Here is a 21,373-nt window from a genome sequence, read left to right as displayed (position 1 = left end):
GAAAACACAATCATTACATTTTATAGTAAAAAGGTGAACGTGAAAGTAGCCTGGCATTAGAGCTAGACAACGATCAAAATGAGCCTTAAGTATAAAAACCTGGGAGTGTGGTTGCTGGTTTGCATAATTTATAGCAGAAAAAAATGAAACCTAAACTGTCCGAATTAATTCATGTTTTCTAGGTGTGTATTTCCACAAATGATCGTACACCTTCACTAATTCCACTATCGCATTCCTAAATGCTAAATTAATCCCAGCTTTATCATGTGGCTCCTTAGCATTGCTCAAAAAAGTAGAGCACTTTTTAAATATGTCCCAAAGTAAAGCTTATTGACTACTATTTCATCTCCCCAACAATGATCAGATGCCTAGGTGAGTCTTGAATTTAGGCTTAGTTATCAAGAGACTTTCTCCGATTCACACAGACGCCGGTACATTAAAAGAGTATATGTGAAATGAGATGCAGACGGGGCATCACAGAATGCATGGAGGTCAGCGTTGACTTCTGCCCTCTAAGTCCTTCTGGAACAAAGCGTTTGGAATCAAAACCTACCGTAGAAGAGCTTAAAACTAGCACTGAATAAGTAATTAAAGCGCCTTTCTTCATTTTGGGAGATTTGAAAAAAAATTAGAAAAGAAGCTACAGCTGGATGTCGATTAATTCCTAAAAGGGGCCGCAGACACAAACCTGCCTTGCTGAAAGCTCTAGATACTATTTTAAATTAAGGGTTATGCAAGTAAGCTTTGGGTCATTTTATTCATTAGACCTTCTGCCAAAATGGGTGGTTTCAGGACCTCATAATAATGTAGACTGCTTTGGCTTCATCAAGAAACTTTTCTGCACCTTCTTTGTATTTGCATCAGCCTTTTATCAGAAAGGAGATATTAGTTATGACCGCTATTTCTCCAACTCGGCACCAGATCTTGCCAATAGGTAATCATTTTCTGCTTGACTTTCCTGTGGTGACAGTTTGTTTTATTAACTTTATGGAGAAAACAGAGCATTTCTAGCTGGTAGCAGTCTGCCTCCAGTACAGGAGATTTATCTGGGCTAGATAAGAAGCCCTTGAAATCATTGTAGAACTGGCTAGATCACTCAGCAACCTTTGTTGCTATGATATATTTTAGTCTGTCGTAAGCATGAAAGCCGATGTCGACATGAAGTATTTTTAGCCATTCATCGTTGGGGTACAAATCAGCATTCCATCAGTACCATGTTTTATTTATGTATTCTTTTCTTTTATATTGGCTGTTGCTGAGTTACATTACTTACTTATACCTACTAACCTTCCTGGGGTATAGGCCATAAACCAGGACTCTTCAGCATCTCTGTCATGGGCTTTTCTTTCAATCTGATTCCAAGGGGAACACATCTCCTTGTGTCAGCCTCTAGGCCTCGATACAAGTCGTTTCTTGTTTCCTTTTCCCTTGAGGGTTCCAGGTTAGGGCTTGCCTGGTGGTGTCTGATGCAGGCTTGCAGAGGGTTTGACCTATCCTGCCCCAGCGTCTTTTCATGTGTACTTCATGAGCAGGGAGTTGAAAAACCTGCTTCCATAGGTTGTTGCTGTTGATAGTGTTTGGCCAGCAGATTTGGAGGATTTTCCTCAGACAGTTTTTGATGAAGGTCTGGACTTTGTTGGTGGTGGCTGATTTTCAGTGTCTTGATTTCATGGATCAATTTATCAAGAAGGCTTTAAGGAATGTATTAATACTCTGCAATTTAGTACTTATATGCTTAATATGACATTTGGCACTTGAGTGATGTAAGTTTGAACTGCTGTTACATGTATAAATATGTAGCTCAAAAAGGATGTCCCGAATGTTAGCATTTTTGTGAGTTAACTCAACGAGGGAACAGTATCCTACTGGTCTATCTCTGGGTGCCTATGAATCAAAATCTGCTTTTGGTTGGTGGGAAATGCTATTTTAATTTACATCACCCTTTTGGCTTCCAGTGGGGATAGATTTTGTACACTGATAAATATAGATCCTTGTATTCTATTTCAATGTAATGTTTATGGTTTGTATTAGCTGTAATAAAATCTACCTTTAGCCTAACAAGTATTGCACACTGTACAGAACGTGTTATAGAGAGATTTGAAATTCATTCAAATGTATTACTTTTTGCACAGAATTAGTGCAACTTTGGTGAAGGCTCGAAGGTTTAGGCAAGTAGGAAAAATAAGTAAACTTCTTGTACTTGAGAATGTCCATGTATCCAACATAAATACGCAGCCATTATTTGAAAAGGCAATAACATGGCATGCAGGATGCTACTGCACCCCTGAAATACTGGCTTTTCAACTAGGTAAAAAATGGAACGCGAAAAAAGAATTACTGTCAGTGGGATATCTTCCTACATGGATATTTAACAAATTTCTACTGTCCACTTGAATTGCCTAATCCTTCTCTTGCGAGGTGAACCTATATGCACGCACGCAGCACGAAAGTTACATGTGTAAGATGCACATTCCACTAGACGTAATAAACATGAACATAATGGACATTTACATTAATCAGAACATAGTTATTTATTTTTAAAAAGTGATTTTCTTTTACCTAGCAGCCCATGCAAACGGCATTCTGTATTGTCCTAGTCTGTGGCACATCTGCTTTGCATTTTTTAAGACCTTCTGGGCAACCTGGAGAACACAAAAGAGTATTTTATTTTTTGTAATTTTTTAATTCGGACTATGAGAGGGTAAATACTTGACTTAAGGCTTGTAGTAGAGGCTGTGTTGTGGGTAGAGAAAAGCATCAACAATCAGTGTAATGGACACGCTTAAAACACTAAACACAGTGAATGTGCGGGCCCTAAGGTCACCTTTAAAAAAAAATAGTTATTGAGGGTAACACAGTGCTCCGGTAACTTTTTCTTCCCCTTCTCACCACAATTTAAGGCCCGTTATTTTCCCTGGAGCCCTAGAGAAACACACAACCTTCCTATTATATTTATATTGTGGCACTATGAAGAAAAGATGCGGGATTATCCGAGTGAACTTTAATTCCAGTTGCTTTTTACATACGATATTTGCCCTTTTATTGTTATTAACTCCTGTGTTTCACTCAACAAAATGACATTAAAAACTAGTTCTAGGAATGCAAGAGCAGCAAGGTTCTTTTGGATGCCCCGACTTAAAACTCGTTTAAATAGGGAAAAAACTCACCTTACCTCACTAAAAACAATTTTGAGTCCTAACAGCCCATCCAATACGTTCTTTTGATCTTGTGATAGGTAGGCAAATAGAAAACGTAACCAACCTAGCATTACAGAAATTTAGCAGCAGACAGACCCCTTCAGGTGGCAACAGTTTCTACCTCAATAGGGGAAATCTAACCACAATCACTGATTAGGAAACTCTCACAGTGTCATCCCCCCACAAGAGCTTGTGTTGGGCCCACCAGCAACCTATGCTGTATGCGAGGGCCACCACAACGATGATGCATGATACCACATATGAATGAGGCGTCAATGTCCATTTGAACCGATTCCTAATATATTGAATCAGGATTACAGGAAATTAATCCACAATGAAAAGCCCAGATCGTTTCTGGCACTCTATTAGGGAACACAGGGCTTTATGAAGATAGCTACAGTATTGGGAAAAAGTTTTCTAGCCGTTTATAATTTCGTGCTATACCCCCCTTCCGCTGTGTATAAGAGTTTTAATATTGGCTCAATAAATACCGTCCTTTGTGGCATTGATATGTAAAGGTCTCAGCATGACCTGCAATTAACGGATCACTCAGAATAAGGTACTAAGGGTCTGATTACCCGCTGAACCTGTGGTGGAGGTGCAGTGGCAGTCTGGGACTGCCGAACCAGTAGTCCGACAGTCGTATTGCAAGTACGGAAGTCGGACCGTTTTGGGACCGCCATAACAGCCGAGGAACCCTGTTCCCTGGCGGTGGTGCGGCGGTCTGAGACAGCAATATGCTTGGTGGTGCAGCTGCTGCACCCCCAAGTATATTCTGAGTTTCCGCACCGCCAGCCTTTTCATTGCGGTGAGCCTGCCATGAAAAGGTTGGCGGTGGGGAAACAAAGGGGGTGCTACACTGTACACTGGGATGCCTGCAGGGGGCACAAGGTATGCCCCCCTGTGTGATTGCACCCCCAGTTCCTGCACAGCATGAACTAAACAGTACATGCCATGGTGGAACTCCCTTTGGCATTCCCATTGGGGCACCGCTGTGGGAACGCCAAAGGACCACCCGCCAGACTAGGAGATAACTCCTAATCTGGCAGGCGCTCATTTTGGCAGTGTCATGCAGCCCCACTCCCGCACCGCCAACGTCGTAATCAACCCCTAAATGTTTTTGCAATATCTAGTTATCCTGATTAAACCTTATTCAAATTCTCAGAATTCCACTATTTACGTTGCCAAAGAGTATTAGAAGTGGGTGTCACTCCCATTTTCTGGAAGCTGCCCCATAACATTAGATGTATATGCAACACAAACTGAGCATGTTGTGGGGCTCTATTTACACTTGGAGGATCTTAAGTCCTCCTGACTCGCACAATGGTGTATGAGCCAAAAATGCCCTCGTGAATTATGGAGTGGCTCCCTCAATGCATCTCTCAATGTCCACATACATTCAGGGACAGCAGAAGGTCAAACAGCTAACACAATCCCACGCAACTTAATCTTAGCTAAGTTAACATAAACATGATTAGTAACTTGTTGCTACTTTTCAGGGGGGCACGCGGGATTCCTATTTGAAAATGGCTTTACTCTTATAGCAGAACGGCAAGTGGTGCATGTGTGCAGCCTAAAGGCATAACAGCAATAAGGCACTCATAAGGCTGCCTTCCCCGACTCACTTAAAAATGTGGAGAGACCATACAATATTCTATAAATGTTTAATCAACATGAATATTTAATTGTGAATTATGCAGAGAGACATTAACAAAGACATTTAGCAAAACAATGTGTCCTTCAATTGTACCTCGGAACAAAAAAGAAAGAAAAGGCTAAATCCACACCTCAGAAATTTCTAGCATGTTAAATCCTCAGATTTTTATACGAAGATTGTACAACGCTCACATTACATTCTATTACTTTTTATACCTATACAACCCTGGAAAAAAGATAACCTACCTTGGATGAGTCTGAACTTTTCATGTAAGGCTCTGCACAATGAGCAATGCTTCCCTGCAGGACTTTCTCTATTCGAGCAACGAGAAAGATGTCAGGATGCGGACACGTCACCGAAAATATTCCCTAGAAACAATAACACGTTTTAAAAGCTGACCACAAATCAATCAACCATCTATTTAAAACACATATTGCTTTTTGGAAAATGTATCAGCAAAGGCACACCAAGTAAATTAAGCCACTAATTATTTTTGTCATCAGCATTTTGACTGGTCATAAAAGCAAATAACAGCACCCGAGAAGTAGAGTAAAAACACAGACGCACCTTTTTGTGCCTCAAATAAAAACACACACGTTCCTTGTGTGCCCCAGTGTGAACAGAAAATGCAAATCGAGCAGCGTGATTATTTTTTAATATTAACAGCTTAATTGGAGCTCATGGCCTACGTGAAAGCAATCACTTTATGGCTTTTGGCATGCAAGATGCAAAACAAGCATTTGCAATGCAATACGTCTCGCAATTACGAGAGTTTGAGCTATTGGCATTGTAAATGATAATGCCTTTTATTTATGTGTTTTTAAAACAGATAAATAAAAGACATTGTCATTTACAATGCCAATAGCTTAAACACTCGCAAATGCAACACCTATTGCATTGCAAATGCTTTTTTTTAATTTAAGAATATTGCAAATGCTTTTGGCTTTAGGAGAGAGCGTGTCCTGCCTTTTTCTGCTTACAAGAGCAGGCAGGACAAAGCTATTTGAGAAAATGGTGCTTGGAGGCTGTAATTAAAGCCTACCGAGCAACAACACATGTAACAGGGGGTGATCTTATGGGAAGTTACAAAATGGGAAAAGGTGGTACTAAGGAGGGACTACTAAGCCTATTAAACAATGAAAAGCCACAGTTTAAAATGGACAATGACACAAGCCAATGAAAAATGTGGGTGGAGAGTGGGCAGAGCTTCACCTCCATACCTGAACGCAGCATGCCTCGCAAAGCAGCGCGTGTGATGCTAAGGCTCGACCTAAACATGTGTTCTTATTCTGCAAGGAAGTGAGCATTTGTAAAAATTAAAATAAAGTGGTTGTGTGTGTGTGGCTCCTGAGATATGCATAGGCGCTTAGAACATTATAGATCCACATACAATTTGAAGGTCGCTGACGTAAACTGTGTATTGTAAAATAGGGTATCGGACCAGCGTATTGCTCTATTCGAGAGGGGAGATGTTATCAGTTTCTATCATTTGTTTTATGAGAGGTACTTACAAGATGCCAGATTCTGTAACATAAAAATTGGAACATGCATATGCCTCTCAAATGGGCACAGAGTGCCAAATCTCGGTAGAAATTAACATACAAAGGCTATTACTAGCCATGATTGTAGGTCATTGGCGGTGTGAAAGTATACCTTTCTCCTTGGGCAAAGAACATTTGAGACAAAATCAATAGGAATAGGTCTAGCATTGCAACCTTGAAGCCGAACACATATTCCAGGGAATTGTTGCCTTTGTTACTTCCCGTTTCCCTAACTGGAAATATTGATCATAGAGAAGGAAGGAGGGGCAGTTCACGAACCAGTCGATTCTTAAAGCAAACTGACTGGTTGCCCCGCATTTTGCGTAAACTCCTGCCTCGTTCATATTAATGGCTGCAGCCACTGAGATGGTGGCCTGGGAGGGACAGTTGACTTCCACTGCTGTGTTTGCATTCCCTGAATGTCAACTCGTTTTTTAAAACAATCCTGCTCCTTTTAAAGGGACGTCCAGGAAAGATATTAGGGAATCTGGCAGAGAGCATGAAGTGGTCCTAGGAACACAGTGTGCTCCTTCAAAGGCCCTCACAGCCCTAAGAGGAAAGCTTCATTAGCTCCTACATGTATTACATTAAACTACGTGGCACGTTAATTAGCATGCTGCACATTTAAGTTGCTAGACACCCACCAACGGCTAGAATGACGCACCATCTCAAGCAGAGGTCAGGCATGGCAGGGGTATACAGACATGTCCTGAGGTAACAGCCATCACAAACATGACTTTTGGTATGTTATGACCTGCCCCTTTCATATGACATTCACAAAGAGTGGGAAGCAGCTTAATTATCTTCTGTACGGTTGAGAGTAATTCACCACCGCCCAAAGTCTACACCGTTTTGAATTAGACTCCTCAGGGTCACCTAGAGTCTGATGGGAGAGGTGTTTTTTCGGTCTCCATCTTGCCGTCTCTGAGAGCTCGGGAACACCTCTTCTTCTTCCCTAGTCATACTGCACACTGATTTGATCTTGGTTGCTACGGCACGGGATATGAAGTGTGACATCAGCAGCTTATGACATCACAATGTTTCCCAGCACAAAGCACTGGGCTCTGCCTGTGAAGCTGGTGGCATCTCGTGAAGGTATTTAGATGGACTGATGAGCTGGGACAGGATATTGAACAGCAGAATATAAACAGACAGTTTGAAATGTTATAATTCATTTAAGGATATGTTTTTAGAGGTACATTTTTAAACCCACCTGGCAGCATTGTGTGATTTTATTTTCCCACTACGTGTATTTCATGTTTTGTTTGCGTGATCTGCCGTTTTGTAAGGAAATGCAGTTTCCAACTCTTTTACAATTTTAAAATTATTAAAAAACGTGGAAAAAAGGAAATGTTTATGTCCCCCCCACCTCCAAGAAAAAACGAACTAACATTTCCTAAATTACGTATTTAGTAGTTTTAGCGAACTTTTGCTGAGAAAAGTACAAACTATATTTCACTGTTGCAATTCAATTCAGTGCATCAAAAAATATGTAATTTGTAGATGCTAAGCAAAGTTATCATATTTCTTTTTTTAATTTATAGTTCACACGTATCGCCTGGGGCTTCCCACCTTCCATCGTCAAGAAGAACAATGCATCTGTGATAGACATAGGTTAACTATAGATTCCTTACCTTAGAATTTCCCCCAGGCGTCAGACTGGATCTGGAGATTTTTTTCTGAGCAGTACCCTTGCGCGTCAGTAGGTGGTGTCAGTTGACTCTGCGTCCGTCGTGAGCAACGTGGACGCCAGGATGACGTCACGGTGCCTACTTAAGACGCCGCCCCTGCGCGCTGTCAGTTCAGACACGACATCCACGCCAGTAGCGCAGAGCAATGCAAGACACTGACCACTGGTGCGCTATAACTAGGGCCCTGGAAGAGAATCCCAGTCCCTGGAAGGGAATCCCTGCCCTAGAATTCAGTTCGCAGAGCAGTGAGGATGGGTGGGGTGGTAAGGAATCTATAACTAACCTATGTCTCTCACAGATACATCGCTACCAAATGTAAGTAACCTGTTAATCTCAGAGAGACAGTTATAGATTCCTTACTTTAGATTAGATACCCCAGCAATACCAACCCCGGAGGAGGGTCTGTAAACCATATTCACACCAGAAAGTCCTGGAGGATCGAACGGGCAAAATGGCCATCCCTACAGACTTTGCTGTCCAGGAAGTAATGTCTGGTGAACGTGTGCAAGGATGCCCACATGGCTGCTTGACAGATGTCAATGAGTGGAACTCCACGGGCAAGTGTAGTGGGGGCTTCCATAGCTCTAGTGGAATGAGGAGCTCAGAGCCCCACTGGAGGTTCCTTTTTCGCCAAAGCGTAACAGACTTTAATTCAAAGGACAACCCATTTAGAGGTTTTACGCTTTTGAACAGCCCGACCTTTTTTGGCACCTACATAGCCAATGAAGAGTTGATCACCCACCCAGAAATCTTTTGTGCGGTCAAGATAGGACAGAGCACCTTTAGGGTCCAGACGGTGGAGTCTTTCCCTTTCCTTGGAATGGAGGGGGTGGGGGGTGAGGGGGTGGGGAAAGGTGGGCAAAGTAATGGTTTGTTCATTGTGAAAAGGCGTAACCACTTTTGGAAGGAACGAGGGTCTCAATCGAAGCACCACTTTGTCCGGATACACAAAGAAGAAAGGGGGCTGAGAAGAAAGAGCTTGAAGCTCAATCAGCATGCGAGCAGAGGTGATGGAAATAAGGAAGGCAGTTTTCAATGAATGGAGTCTGAGAGGAAAGTTGTGCAAAGGCTCGAAGGGAGCGAACATAAGATAAGTCCAGACAAGGTTCAAGCCCCACAGGGGCATTACGAAAGGAGATGGAGGTAAGAGGTGAGTAATGCCTTTAAAGAATCTATTCATAATAGGGGACTTTAACAAAGATGGCTGATCTGGTAGCCGAAGGAAAGCATAGATGGCCGCAAGATAACCTTTAAGAGTGCCCAGGGCAGAGCCCTGCTGGGCCAAAGAAAATATGTACAAAAGGACCTCTGAAAGAGGGATAGAAATTGGATCCACAGCCTTTGCTGTGCACCATGACACAAACTTATTCGATCGACAGGCGTTAACCGTTTTGGTGGAGGGACGCCTGGTTGCCAAGATGACATTACAGACTTCGGTTGGAAGATCAAAAGCTGTCAACTGTCGCCGCTCAATCTCTACGCAAGGAGATGGAGGCTGGACAGGTTCGGGTGAAGAACCCTCCCCTGCTGCTGTGACAGAAGATCCTCCTGAAGAGGCAGTCTGAGTGGAGGATCGATGGCCATGCTCAGGAGCTCTGGGTACCAGACTCTTCATGCCCAGTCTGTAGCCACAAGAATAGCTTGGGCCTGGTCGCACTTGATCTTGTTTAGCACTCTGGGCAGAAGTGGTACAGGCGGAAAGGCGTACAGGAGGCTGCAGATCCACTTGCGCCGAAAAGTGTAGCCGAGTGAGTGCCACCTTAGAAACTCCAACATGCAGAATTGCTGACATTGCGTGTTCTCTTCGGTGGCGAACAGATATAACCAAGGCTCTCCCTACCGCTGAAAGAGACTTTGCACCACCTTCGAGTGAAGACGCCATTCGTGATCTACCAGGCACCAGCGGCTGAGGTTGTCTGTCCTGGTGTTCAGAGAACCTGCCAGGTGTTGAACAACCAGGGTCATGCCCTGATGTTCCAGCCATGTCCAGAGATGAAGAGCCTCTTGACATAGGGTCAACGGCCCCACCCCGCCTTGTTTATTGCAGTACCACATGGTGGTGGTGTTGTCTGTGAACACCTGCACTACTTTTCCTTTAAGAGAGGGGAAGGAATGCCTTCAGTGCCGAGTGGATCACCCGGAGCTCCAGCAGGTCGATATGGAGCCTGGACCCCGCCCGGACTCCGCCGGAGACCAGACGACTCTGATCTCCGCCTCTCCTAGATGGCCGCCCCATCCCAGGAGTGATGCATCTGTCACTACTGTGAGGTCTGGTTGGGGAAGGGTAAGGGATCTGCTGCTGAGCCAAGCTTGTTTTTCGTTAACCACCACTACAGTTGTTGTGCAGGTCCCTCCGAGATCCAGACATAGTTGGAAAGTTTCCCCTGATGCTACGCCCACTGGAACTTCAGGCCCCACTGCAGAACCCGCATATGCCATCTGACATGATCCACTAGCAGGAGGTCATGAGGCCCAGCAGCCTCAGGGTCATTCTTACCGATATCCGAGATAGAGGTTGAAACATCAGTATCATAGCCTGAATATCCTGGACTCGCTGCTCGGGAGGATAGGCCCGAAACTGCACTGTGTCCAGAACCGCCCCGATGAAAGGGAGCGTCTGAGAGGGAGTCAGGTGTGACTTTGGCACGTTGATAGTGTATCCCAGCGAATGCAGGATGTCCGCTGTAGTCTGGAGGTGGAAGAAGATAGCCTAGGGCGAGCCCACCTTCAGCCAGTCGTCGAGATAGGGGAAGACTAGAACCCCTCATCTGTGCAAATGAGCTGCGACCACCGCCATCACTTTCGTGAACACCCGAGGGGCACTGGTAAGGCAAAAGGGGGGAACAGTCAACTGAAAATGCTCGTGGCCTACTGTGAACCTCAGGTAGCGCCTGTAGGCTGGCAGGATGGGGATGTGAAAATAGTCGTCCTGCAAGTCCAGCACCACCATCGAGAGTCGAGGGCAGACAGGACCTGAGCCAAGGATAACATTTTGAACTTCTCCTTCCGGTGGAAGCGGTTGAGGGCCCTGAGGTATAGAATAGGACGTAGGCCTTTGTCCTTCTTGGGCACAAGAAAGTAACGGGAATAGCTACCACAACCTACTTCTGGCATAGGAACCCTCTTGATAGCTCCCTTGGCCAAGAGACCTGAGACTTCCTGGAGGAGAAGTGCCAAATGATCCTCCAACATGCGATCAAAAGACAGTGGCATGGAGACAGGGGTAGTCTTGAAGGGGACGGAGTTGCTGCTTCAGACTATTTGCAAAACCCACCTGTCTGACGTGATGGCTTGCTAGTGGGGGAGGTGATGGCGAATCCTGCCGCCCAGTGGCAGCCCTGAAAGGTCGGACCAGGAAGGTTTGGAGGTCGCTGCAGGGGGGGAAAGGGTAGACTGACCTGCCCGCTGGCTCCCAGACCCGCTTGATGGGTCCCATGTCTGTGGCCACGCAGAGGCTGGGCAGCTTGCATGAACCGGTGACTGGACTGGGTCGGATGTGGTTGGGTGCCCCTTCCATACCTACAAAAAGGGCAAAAAACAGACTGAGGGGGACGGGATAATGCAGCAAGGCCCAAGGATCTGGCAGTAGCTCAAGAAGCCTTAAAGCCCTCAAGCATGGAGTCTGCTTTGTCATCGAAAAGGCGATGGCCATTAAAGGGCATATCCTGCAATGTTGACTGGACATCCCCTGAAAAGCCAGACGTTAACCAGGCGTAGCACCTAAAATCTACCAACGTGGCAATCGTTCTGCCCAGTGAGTCGGTGGTATCCAGTCCACAGCGAATCGTGAATTTTGCTGCGTCCCTCAGATCTGGCACGGCTTGTGAGAGAACAGCCCGGGCCTCCTCCTGGCACTGAGGCAGCACTTGCGTGACCATATCGCAGATAGTATGGGAGAAGCAGCCCACAAGGCACGTGGTATTCACAGGCCACAGTGCCCAGCTGGAGGAAAAGGACATGCGCTACACAAGATGATACAGCTTCTTGGATTCCCTGTCAGGAGAGCATAAGGGAATGTGCCCTTGAAAGACGAGGCTTGGACTACCAAGCTCTCGGGGGAAGGGTGTTGGGTGAGGAAAACTAGGCCGCCCGGAGCCGGGCTGTAGCGGCGGGCAAAACGGAGGTTCCACAGGAACAGAGAGGGCTTCGTTGAAGTGCAAAAGGGGTTCGGAGGAGGTTGCCACCAGTTGAAGCACCTCTGTCAGGCGGTTATTCTTGACCGCCACTGAAGGGAGCTCCAGACCCAGGGCCTCGGCTGCCCTTCGCACCACCACAGTGTAAGACGTTCCCTCCTCCATAGCCACGGTAGGGGGAGAAAACGTGGCAAGGTCTGGAGAAGTGTTCAGACCACTGGCGTCCCCCAGGTCCTCTCTCCAGTCCGGCTCTTCACGCTGGTCTGCTAAAGGGTCCAGTGACCCCTCCCAATCCTCTCCACCACCTTCTGGGCGTTAGGGGACACCAGGGATGAACAGGGGAACAAAAGTACCCTCCGGCATTGGATTCGAACTCGGTCTGGCTCCGGGTCCATCTCGGGGGTGAGTTTGGGGACCGCGTCATGCGGGGGCATGACCAACGCCAGGGGCGTCGTCCCCGGAATAAACGCCGGGAGAGGTTGAGTATGGCTGACCAGCGTCGATCCGGATCCAGGCCTATCTCCGCAGGGGTCCTCCGGGGCTGGAGCTGCCGGCATCAAAAGCCCGGGACCACCAACCGGCTCCACGGGGCCCAAGATGCTGCGGCATAGTCGGGCTACCCAAAGATGGAATGGAGGGCTTAGTAAAATGCACGAAGTTGGGCAGGGGACACTCCAGGTCCCGAAACGGGGGTGACGCAGAGTTGTCCCAGAAGTAGCCTTTGAAAAACGACGCTCCGGGTCCTGCGTTGCGTCAGCTGACTGACGGGGAGAAGGTGAAGAGTGCAGGTGCTTCTTTGCCTTCTTCTAGTAATTTGACTTATTCGAGCACTTCCAAGACTTGGAGTGGTATGAGGTGTGGGGGTCTCAAGACCTTCCTCTCGAGCGAGACCGGGAACTATGCAGAGCCAAATGCCAGGCCTCAAAGAGCTTTCAGGACTGCTCCCGCAAAGACTTAGGATTCATGGCCCGGCAGTCGATAACGGCTTTGGGTTGTGGTCGCGTTCCTGGCACCAAAGGCACAAGAGGAAAGTGTCTGTCACAGACATCAGTTTGTGACAGGCCCCGCAGGACTTGAAGCCAGTCTGACGATGGGACATCCCTCGCACACCAGGAGTCAAAGACTCAAAGAAGTCAACAAAAGTCAATAAAGCTTAGTCAAAAAGTGACAAAAGGGGAGCTCTCTCCGGATCTAGGCTAGGCTGGCACGGAAAAAGTATGAACTGAAGTCGGCACGCAAGGGCGGCATCTAAGTAGTAACTGCGATGTCATCCCGGTGACCACAATGCGGACGACGGACGCAGAGTTGACCAACGCCACCTACCAACGCACAGGTGTACTGCTAAAAAAAAAATCTCCGGATCCAGTCTGACGCCTGGGGGAAATTCTAAGGTATGGAATATATAACTGTCTCGTTCAGATTTCTGAAATTTCAAACAAAAAGTTAGACTTCCTTTGCCGTTGATCTTAACAAAGGGAAACAGAGAGGGGAGCTAAAAGGCTAAATCTAACCACTAAAAAAGCAACAATATTTTAGAAATTTTAAAAGGCGGTCTGATCACTAGTTGGCAAACTCTAATAATTCAAAAACCAATGTCAATTTTGAAGAAATTTTAATGCAAACTAAAATAGCTCTCAGAAAACCAGCCTATACATAACAAAGATAATCCCCGCTAACACACCCCTAAACAAATGCTGCCAGATGCTGTGGACATAGGAGGAGGGCTGGCACTTCATAAATAATCTTGTTAGAGCTGCATTTAATACGCTTTCTGAACACATGTTCACCCAACTGGATTTTTATTTTTCAACATAAGCTAACACGAAGGATTGCTGTTTCGCTTTTTAAGTACAAATAAAAATGCTTCATAAAAATGCATTTCATGTCAGTACAAAGCTTTTTCATTTGTACTTAAGTTTGCAGCACACAAGAACATGGGGTTTGCGGCTACACACAGTTGCACCTATCCTTTAGTGATTCCTTCGTCTCAAACTTTAGATGCAGTGGACTAGAGATTCAGAACCCTTAAACCTCCTAAGACAACCGTGTCTTATTCTTAGAAACAAATATCCGTTAGTCCAGCACTCTTCACAGTAATTACAATCTATGTAACAATAAACATTTCAGTTATAGACACATCTTGTTCAGTGCAAATGATGAATCTTCAGTGGAATTTGTTGTTTGTAGTGTATTCTTTATTTCATCAAGTTTTTCTCCAATAAAAACAGACTGTAGCCGTAGCCAACGCGTTTCGTCCTACAAGGACTTCTTCAGGGCGAAGAGTATATTGTTCCTTAGTTCCTTATAGATCGAGTGTATATCCTCTTATATATATCCAAAATAGCACCAGGTTTAACCTCTTTTTGTTACTTTGATTATTATTATTCTATATCCTGAAGCTGGGTGAATCATTTATTAGACAGTCCAAGTAAACTGTTCTTTTCTCCGTTGGCTACAGCTACGATCTGTTTTTATTGGAGAAAAACTTGATGAAATAAATAAAGAATACACTACAAACAACAAATTGCACTGAAGATTCATCATTTGCACTGAACAAGATGTGTCTATAACTGAAATGTTTATTGTTACATAGATTGTAATTACTGTGAAGAGTGCTGGACTAACGAATGTTTGTTTAAAAGCAAAACAGTAATCCTTCTTGTTAGTTTATTTTAGAAATACGTCCGTTACGTGAACGCTTTTTATTCAAAAAACGTGTTCACTGCCGCGTTAACATGATTATTTTTAAAGTCTGCGCTTTGGATACAATGTGCCTTTAATACATTGTTAGGAAACATGTTAATTTATACTTACACAGCAAGACGGTAATGATTGCTGTTACAACACAAATGAATGCAAACAAACTCCCGACTTCTTCGCTATTGACGTAATCGCTGCACCCATGTTTTAGCTTAAGCTAAAGCACAGGTGATGGCATGGTGAAAAAAGTAAATAACTTGAATTGGGCGAGCGGTCGTCTGCTGTGAATGAAAATAAAGCTGCGGCCGGCGTTGTTTGAATTACGCCAGTTTTATTCACATGAAAGCAGACGCCGTGCTGAAGCATTAAGCAGGGCGCCCTGGGCGTGAGAAGCAGGCAGCAGAGAGCTGATATGCGGTCCCAGGTGATGAGAAGCAGAATTGAAAAGCGGTGCCCTGCAGGAAAGCATGTACTTCTGCAATAGGAGAAAGTGATTTAAAAAAAATAGTGCTCACAGACCTAAATGAAACCCACTGAGTAAAAATACAAGTAAAAGTTCCAGTCATTATGGGAGGTTACAAATGCAAACAGGGCACTACTAAGGAGGGATTACTAAGCCTATTAACCAATGCAAAGCCACAGTTTAAAATGGACAATATGACAAGCCAAATACAAATATGGGAGGGGAGTGGGCGGGGCTTCAAGTCCATACTCCAATACAGCATAGCACGCAGAGAAGCGCATGCCCAGGCTCAACCTAAAATGAATGAATGAAAAGGGAAAACTAACTGTACAGGTGAACATAAAAAAAACCTTCAAGCTTCTACTGTACTATAAATCATTTTATAATTAGTTAAATGTAATTTTGTGCATCTAGTTACCAGTGTTTTTAAATGTTTTCCTCAGTAAGTGATTAGCAAGTTACCTATAATATGACGTAATGTGCTGAGGCCAAACGGGCAAGCCTGCTTGTTATGGTAATATATTACAGCTGATGGGAAGGATGAAACCCCTTAAGCCTTACAGGAGAGGTGTAGCAAGGGTGAATATAATGAGAACATAAAAATACCCACTTGCTCGAAAACAAAAGGGGAAAACATTTAATAGAGGGAGTCCTTCTAGAATGAAGGTTTGTAAAATTAGCTTTGGAGGGGTTTAAGGTGTCATTTGAAGTGTTTCTTCAGCATGGCAATGCCTTCCAGCATAAACAGTGAAGGGTAAAACGTGAAACTGTAAAGCAGGCTCTCGCTCACCTATGTTAATAATAAGAAAGGTAGGGTCTAGGTATACAGTAAACATGTCTTGAAATTTTACATTACGTGGGGAAAGAGTACCAGAAATAAATGGGTATGGTGGGTGTTTTTCAATTTACGAGATCTAATTGCTTGTGAAATGAAAATATTTCAACAGGAAAGTTACAATGGTCATTGCAAAAAAAGAAAAATCATGCACTAAGGCTGGATGGAAACAAACGGAATTTCCTCAACTATTGTTCCCAGAGATTATAAGAAACAGAAAAAAAACATCAGGTGCAGGGGCGTAGCATCAGGGGGAACATTGGGGTGTTACACCCCGAATAAATTAATTCTGTAGTAAATAGTTGGGTACAGGTGTTTTACATCGTATATGGTGAGTTGTTTCGTGCATTTGAATTGGGATTTTTACATACAGATGCAGACAAAAAATCACACACTCGTCTTCTTTGTTTTAAAATATCTTAAAAAAAATATATTTGACTAATTATTGAGCTTTAAGTACCCCTCACAATCTGCACTCCTCTCCTTTTCTACTGCTCCTTAAGTCCCCCGCCTGCCCGGCTTGTCATATAATTTATTTTAACCAGCGTGATTGTTGAGAAATCTGCCCCCCTCCCCTCAATCTTACTGACCAAGCTACGCCCCATATCAGATGACTAATATTAGTGGGTGTCCTTGCTGCCTTGGATGGAAAAAAAAAAAGATAAACGAAAGTGTGGATAAGATGCTATTGATGTTTGTGGGCTGTTCATGAAAGAGGAACACATAGCATCTAAGTGATATCCAACCAATGCCACTGAATGTAGGAATGGCATCTTTCCTTCAGTACCTGCTTTGGATACTGCAGCATGCACTCCTGAATGATGCTGGGGATCCGCTGTAAGCATTCCCCGCTGCCGTTCATCAGCTGTTGCGGAGCATTTGGTATCATCTGCCTCACAGAGGGATGGTTCAGATCCACATTGAAGTCTGCTGAAAGTTTTCGGTTGTGCTTGAGGTCAAATAGGGATAAAGTGACGAAGAAAGGCTCCACCTGAAAGACACATTTCAAATAAATAATTGTATTTTATCGTCTTGGTAGAACGGCAATATACAAGGCAAATTTGGGCTAAGAGGAGTTATTGTAGGCTGACGAACCACACTGAACCACAATTTCTTCTGCTGTTGAAATTGCTGATAGATAGCGGAGGGTTGTGCTGGAAGTATGAAAATGGTGCTAGACAAACAGTGTCATATGAGGAATTCACTTGACACAACAATGACAATTTCTGTGAAACCATTTTACCAATCTAGCAAAATGACTGGTCTACACTATAGGTAATCTATTGGCTAGACTCCGCTTCAGAGTAGCCAAGAGATCATCTACAGTTTTCACTGTCGAGACCCTTAATAAAATGTGACAAAGTGTAGGGAAGGCTGATCTAGTGACCATGATAACAGACTGGGAATTAGGACGGGAGGATTGAAATTAGTCAGGTGATGTTGTCACATGTTTCGAAAGGGCATAACGTTGGTATTCCATGTGCCACATATGACCATGCAGAAGTGGGGAAAATACATCTGTGTACCAGTTTTGCAAAATGCAATGGACTGCATTGCTCACTGGCAATCCCCATTAATTGACTCCAGTCTTCATGACTACTGTTATTAACCATGAGGTCCTCTGGGTATTGGAGACAGGAAGCATGCTCAGTCTGACTCTGTATTAAAAGAAAACAACAAAAGCGGAAAGAGGGTTATCCAGGCACCATTGGGCACACTCTAGATGCCAACTGGGCACGTCATACGGCTGATAACGTGCTGGTTATATATAAGCATAATGCGAAGACAGCACAAAATGAAGATTGAACCTTCAGTAAACAGTCTTCAAAAACTGGCCAAGACAGACCTCGATCGGCTTCCCTTACATAGTTTCCATTATTCTGCTAAACCTCTGGGACGAACACTAGTCTGAAGGGTGGCATCTGGCACTGGCCACATGAAACATCACTAAGAAAAAGAAAGCTACTCAACTGTATTATGTTGCAAACTCTGGTTCCAATGTGTGCCATTCTACTAACAACTATGTTAGTTCAATGCCAAACACAATCTATGGCTTCTGCAGTGTAGAAGTAACCAACTTTGCCATAAATACAAAAATCATGTATGTATCTCTGACTAGACCTTCCGCTGCAGGGGATTACCAATACTACCTATGCTGAGGGACTTAGCCATCGGAAATTAAAAGATGACCTACTTTCTCAATTGCAAAGAACCCCACCATTGTTCCAGCGAATAAACTCTTCAGGCAAACTTCAAATCTGCCATTTGTTAGTAAGCCAACTGAATGACGAGTGGTATACCCATTACAGGGCCCTACTGAAGCAAAGTTGATAGCAGACATAGCAGACTAAAAATCAGTTCTTAACAAAATACCATCACCATTCTTGGAAAACAGTTACCTACCCCCATCGGAATAATGAGATCCACAGGAACACTACAGTTCTGTTCTCTTTTAGCCGGAGATTTCAGCTGCTGAATTCTTCGGGCCAAACTACAGAGGAAATCAGTAGTCACTGGGGAAATCGGAACTAGAATTACATTCACTCAGTAATCCCTCATTTAAGAAGACGAACCACGGGGTTTCATTGTAACCCTGTTTAACTCTGCCCTCAGATTGGTAATTATGGGGAAAGGCTAACTTATTGAGATCAAAGCCAGGGCACTTATAATGAGGTCCTCTAAGTACTACTTTGACTCATCATTTCATGGAACTGAATGGATCTGGAAAGAGAAGACTACAGGAAATCGTAGCACAACATACTTTTAATAAGTTCTCAGTTTTTGGATCACAGTACCGTATTATGGTAGATTGATGGTGACAAGTAAGAATACATCAAACATTAAGCAACTCAATTCCTTAACACTGCCGTTCGAAATTGAGCATATGGTCTTGTTATAATCGGTCATAATATACTTATAGAGCACAAGCAATGCCAAAATCTTCAACTCTTGCCACTTGAGCAAGCAAATCATTATTGGAATTGTCATGAAAGCTAAAAATCATTAAGTCACTTAAGGAGACATATAGTCACACACTTCTTTAAGCAAGTCTACTATTCTACATTTTAGTTGGAAGGGCGTTCCAACGCTTTGCAACCAATTCAAAAAACCCAGCTGAACTTTCTTCTGGGTTTTTTTTGTGTCTTTTTAGTGGTCCGATGTTGTCCTCTTGGGGTTGTCCCCTCATATTGTGAACGTCATTAACAATACTCTTCTATGTTGTTTTACGAATTAATGTATTAATTCTCAAATTTTATGTTCATGTGCGTTTGTGGCTTTTCTAAAAAAAAAGCTATGTAAATAGACAAACTGCTGTATGTCTAACAAAATGTTTAGGCCCACTGATGTTACAGAATTTGTTGTCTTCTTCTCCTGGATGAGTTATATAGGAGTCTTTTTGTTTAATGTGTTATGTGATTGTAGGTGCTTCCGTGTGGTTGTATATATTTGGCGAATGTCTGTATTGTATTGTAAAAATTGTCTTTTTATAAGTTTTTAACCTACAGCTCTGAAGAAGTCCTATTTTTAGGACAAAAAGCGTTGGCTGGCTGTTTCGTAAATAAAGAACTAATAAAGGGGGAAAAAAGAGAGGGGGAAAAAAGAAAAAAATCGACCAGTGTACAACGACTTGGTGGTTTCATAGAGAATTGGTTGCTCTTTTGGTCCACTGTCCATTTGTGTGTATTTTGATTTGCATGGAATACTGCATAATGGAGTACACAGGGACTGCGAAAACCAGTCATCAAACAGTGGCAAGAAAAGGGAGCACATAACAGGTGGTGCATGCTTCTATAACCTCAAGTGGGACCAAGCACGCATAGTGGAGTTTTCAAGATATGACATATTCAAGATCAGGAATTCAGAAGTGGAAAGTAGATACTTTTGGCAACATTTAAGCTGGATGTGCACCTACCACAAGGATGTTTTCTGGAAGGGACAGATTTTAGAAAGGTTTTGCTCATCTATTTATCATATGCCTTCAACGGTGCTGATAACCAATATGGATGCTCATCTGATGATGAGGGAAATCTAAGTAGTACATAGTGTATAATTAAACAGAATGATACAAAGAAGGAGAAGATAAGTGTTGTTTGTGTGGGTAGGCAGGCATTAACAAATAAAGGGAACAATGCCAAGACTTGAAGTTACTTCACAAATTGACTTTGATGGTTGGAAGCATAAAGGGGGCATGGATACTATCTTAAACCTATCTATAAGGAAATTTCATAGGAATATAAGGCTGAACACTGTATATGAGCCTGAGCAAGTCTAGTGATCTAGATGTGATCAAAGGTGCTTATGGTCACAGTTAAATTGAAAAGATCAGGGCTTCGACATAAGTATCTGAGGTTGTCCCAACACAGCTGTAGAGGCCAGGCTTCTAGTTGAGTGAAAGCCAAACTGGGCTTGAACAAACTGATCATTCTCTTACACAAATCAACAAAAACAGTCCTTTAATCCTGCTCTAACAGGTTTGCAGAGTACAGGAACTTTCACTTGTGTCAATAACTGGCAAGACAAGACCAAGGTTTATTAGGCAACAATGTGATAATGACGCAAGTGAAGGAAACAGTGTCCCAACTGCAAATTGGGATTCAATTATTTGCCCAGTAAATTCCCCATACATGAAACTGATACCAACCAGTTTCACAAAAATGTTATTGGGCTGATATCTGAGGAGCAAGAGGCTTCACATTTTGTGCTGGGCCTTGTAAGTGCAATATGCAGGAAATGCTTAGAAGGTACCCTTACCATATTACCCGTCATACTACTTGTCTCATCAAATCTACATTGGTTTCGCCATAAACATTAAAATACTAATTAAAACTGAACATGCCAGTAGTAGTACAGTGGGCCTTTTCTCTCTATTTATGTAACATGTAATTTACTTGAAAGATTGTTTTAGCGAATGCAATGCCCATTTAGCATTAAAAGAAGATGGTTGGCTCAAAATGTCCTGAAACAAAACAGCCAATAAACATTTACTAATCATCATTGGAGGTCATTATAGCCAGACACATTAAGTCGTCTACAATTTAGATGTTGTGAACTACATGAGGCATTTTTTAGTGTTTGGTTGCAGACAGCTTTTGCTGTCTGTTGAGAGTGATAAGGAGGTCAATACAGAGCCATGGTATATCATGGATGGTTACACT

The 21,373-nt window shown here is 43.5% G+C and overlaps 1 protein-coding gene across 9 annotated transcripts in view; it reads right to left on the bottom strand.

Moving 5' to 3' along the window:
• DOCK9 (dedicator of cytokinesis 9) overlaps positions 1-21,373 on the bottom strand; it is a 1,255,128-nt gene that overhangs the window by 558,850 nt on the left and 674,905 nt on the right. For all 9 annotated transcript variants that reach the window (XM_086947866.1, XM_086947869.1, XM_086947867.1 and 6 more), the window contains exons 12-14: positions 17,005-17,208; positions 5,100-5,222; positions 2,560-2,642 (exon numbers count right to left, since the gene is read on the bottom strand). In XM_086947866.1, the coding sequence (XP_086803992.1) occupies positions 2,560-2,642; positions 5,100-5,222; positions 17,005-17,208 (410 nt within the window). The remainder of the gene's footprint in view (positions 1-2,559; positions 2,643-5,099; positions 5,223-17,004; positions 17,209-21,373) is intronic.

The sequence above is a fragment of the Lissotriton vulgaris genome, assembly GCF_964263255.1.
Source record: "Lissotriton vulgaris chromosome 8 unlocalized genomic scaffold, aLisVul1.2 SUPER_8_unloc_1, whole genome shotgun sequence".
Lineage (NCBI taxonomy): Eukaryota > Metazoa > Chordata > Amphibia > Caudata > Salamandridae > Lissotriton > Lissotriton vulgaris.
The sequence above is the reverse complement of the archived record's forward strand: the minus strand, read 5'-3'. Positions and strand labels throughout refer to the sequence as shown.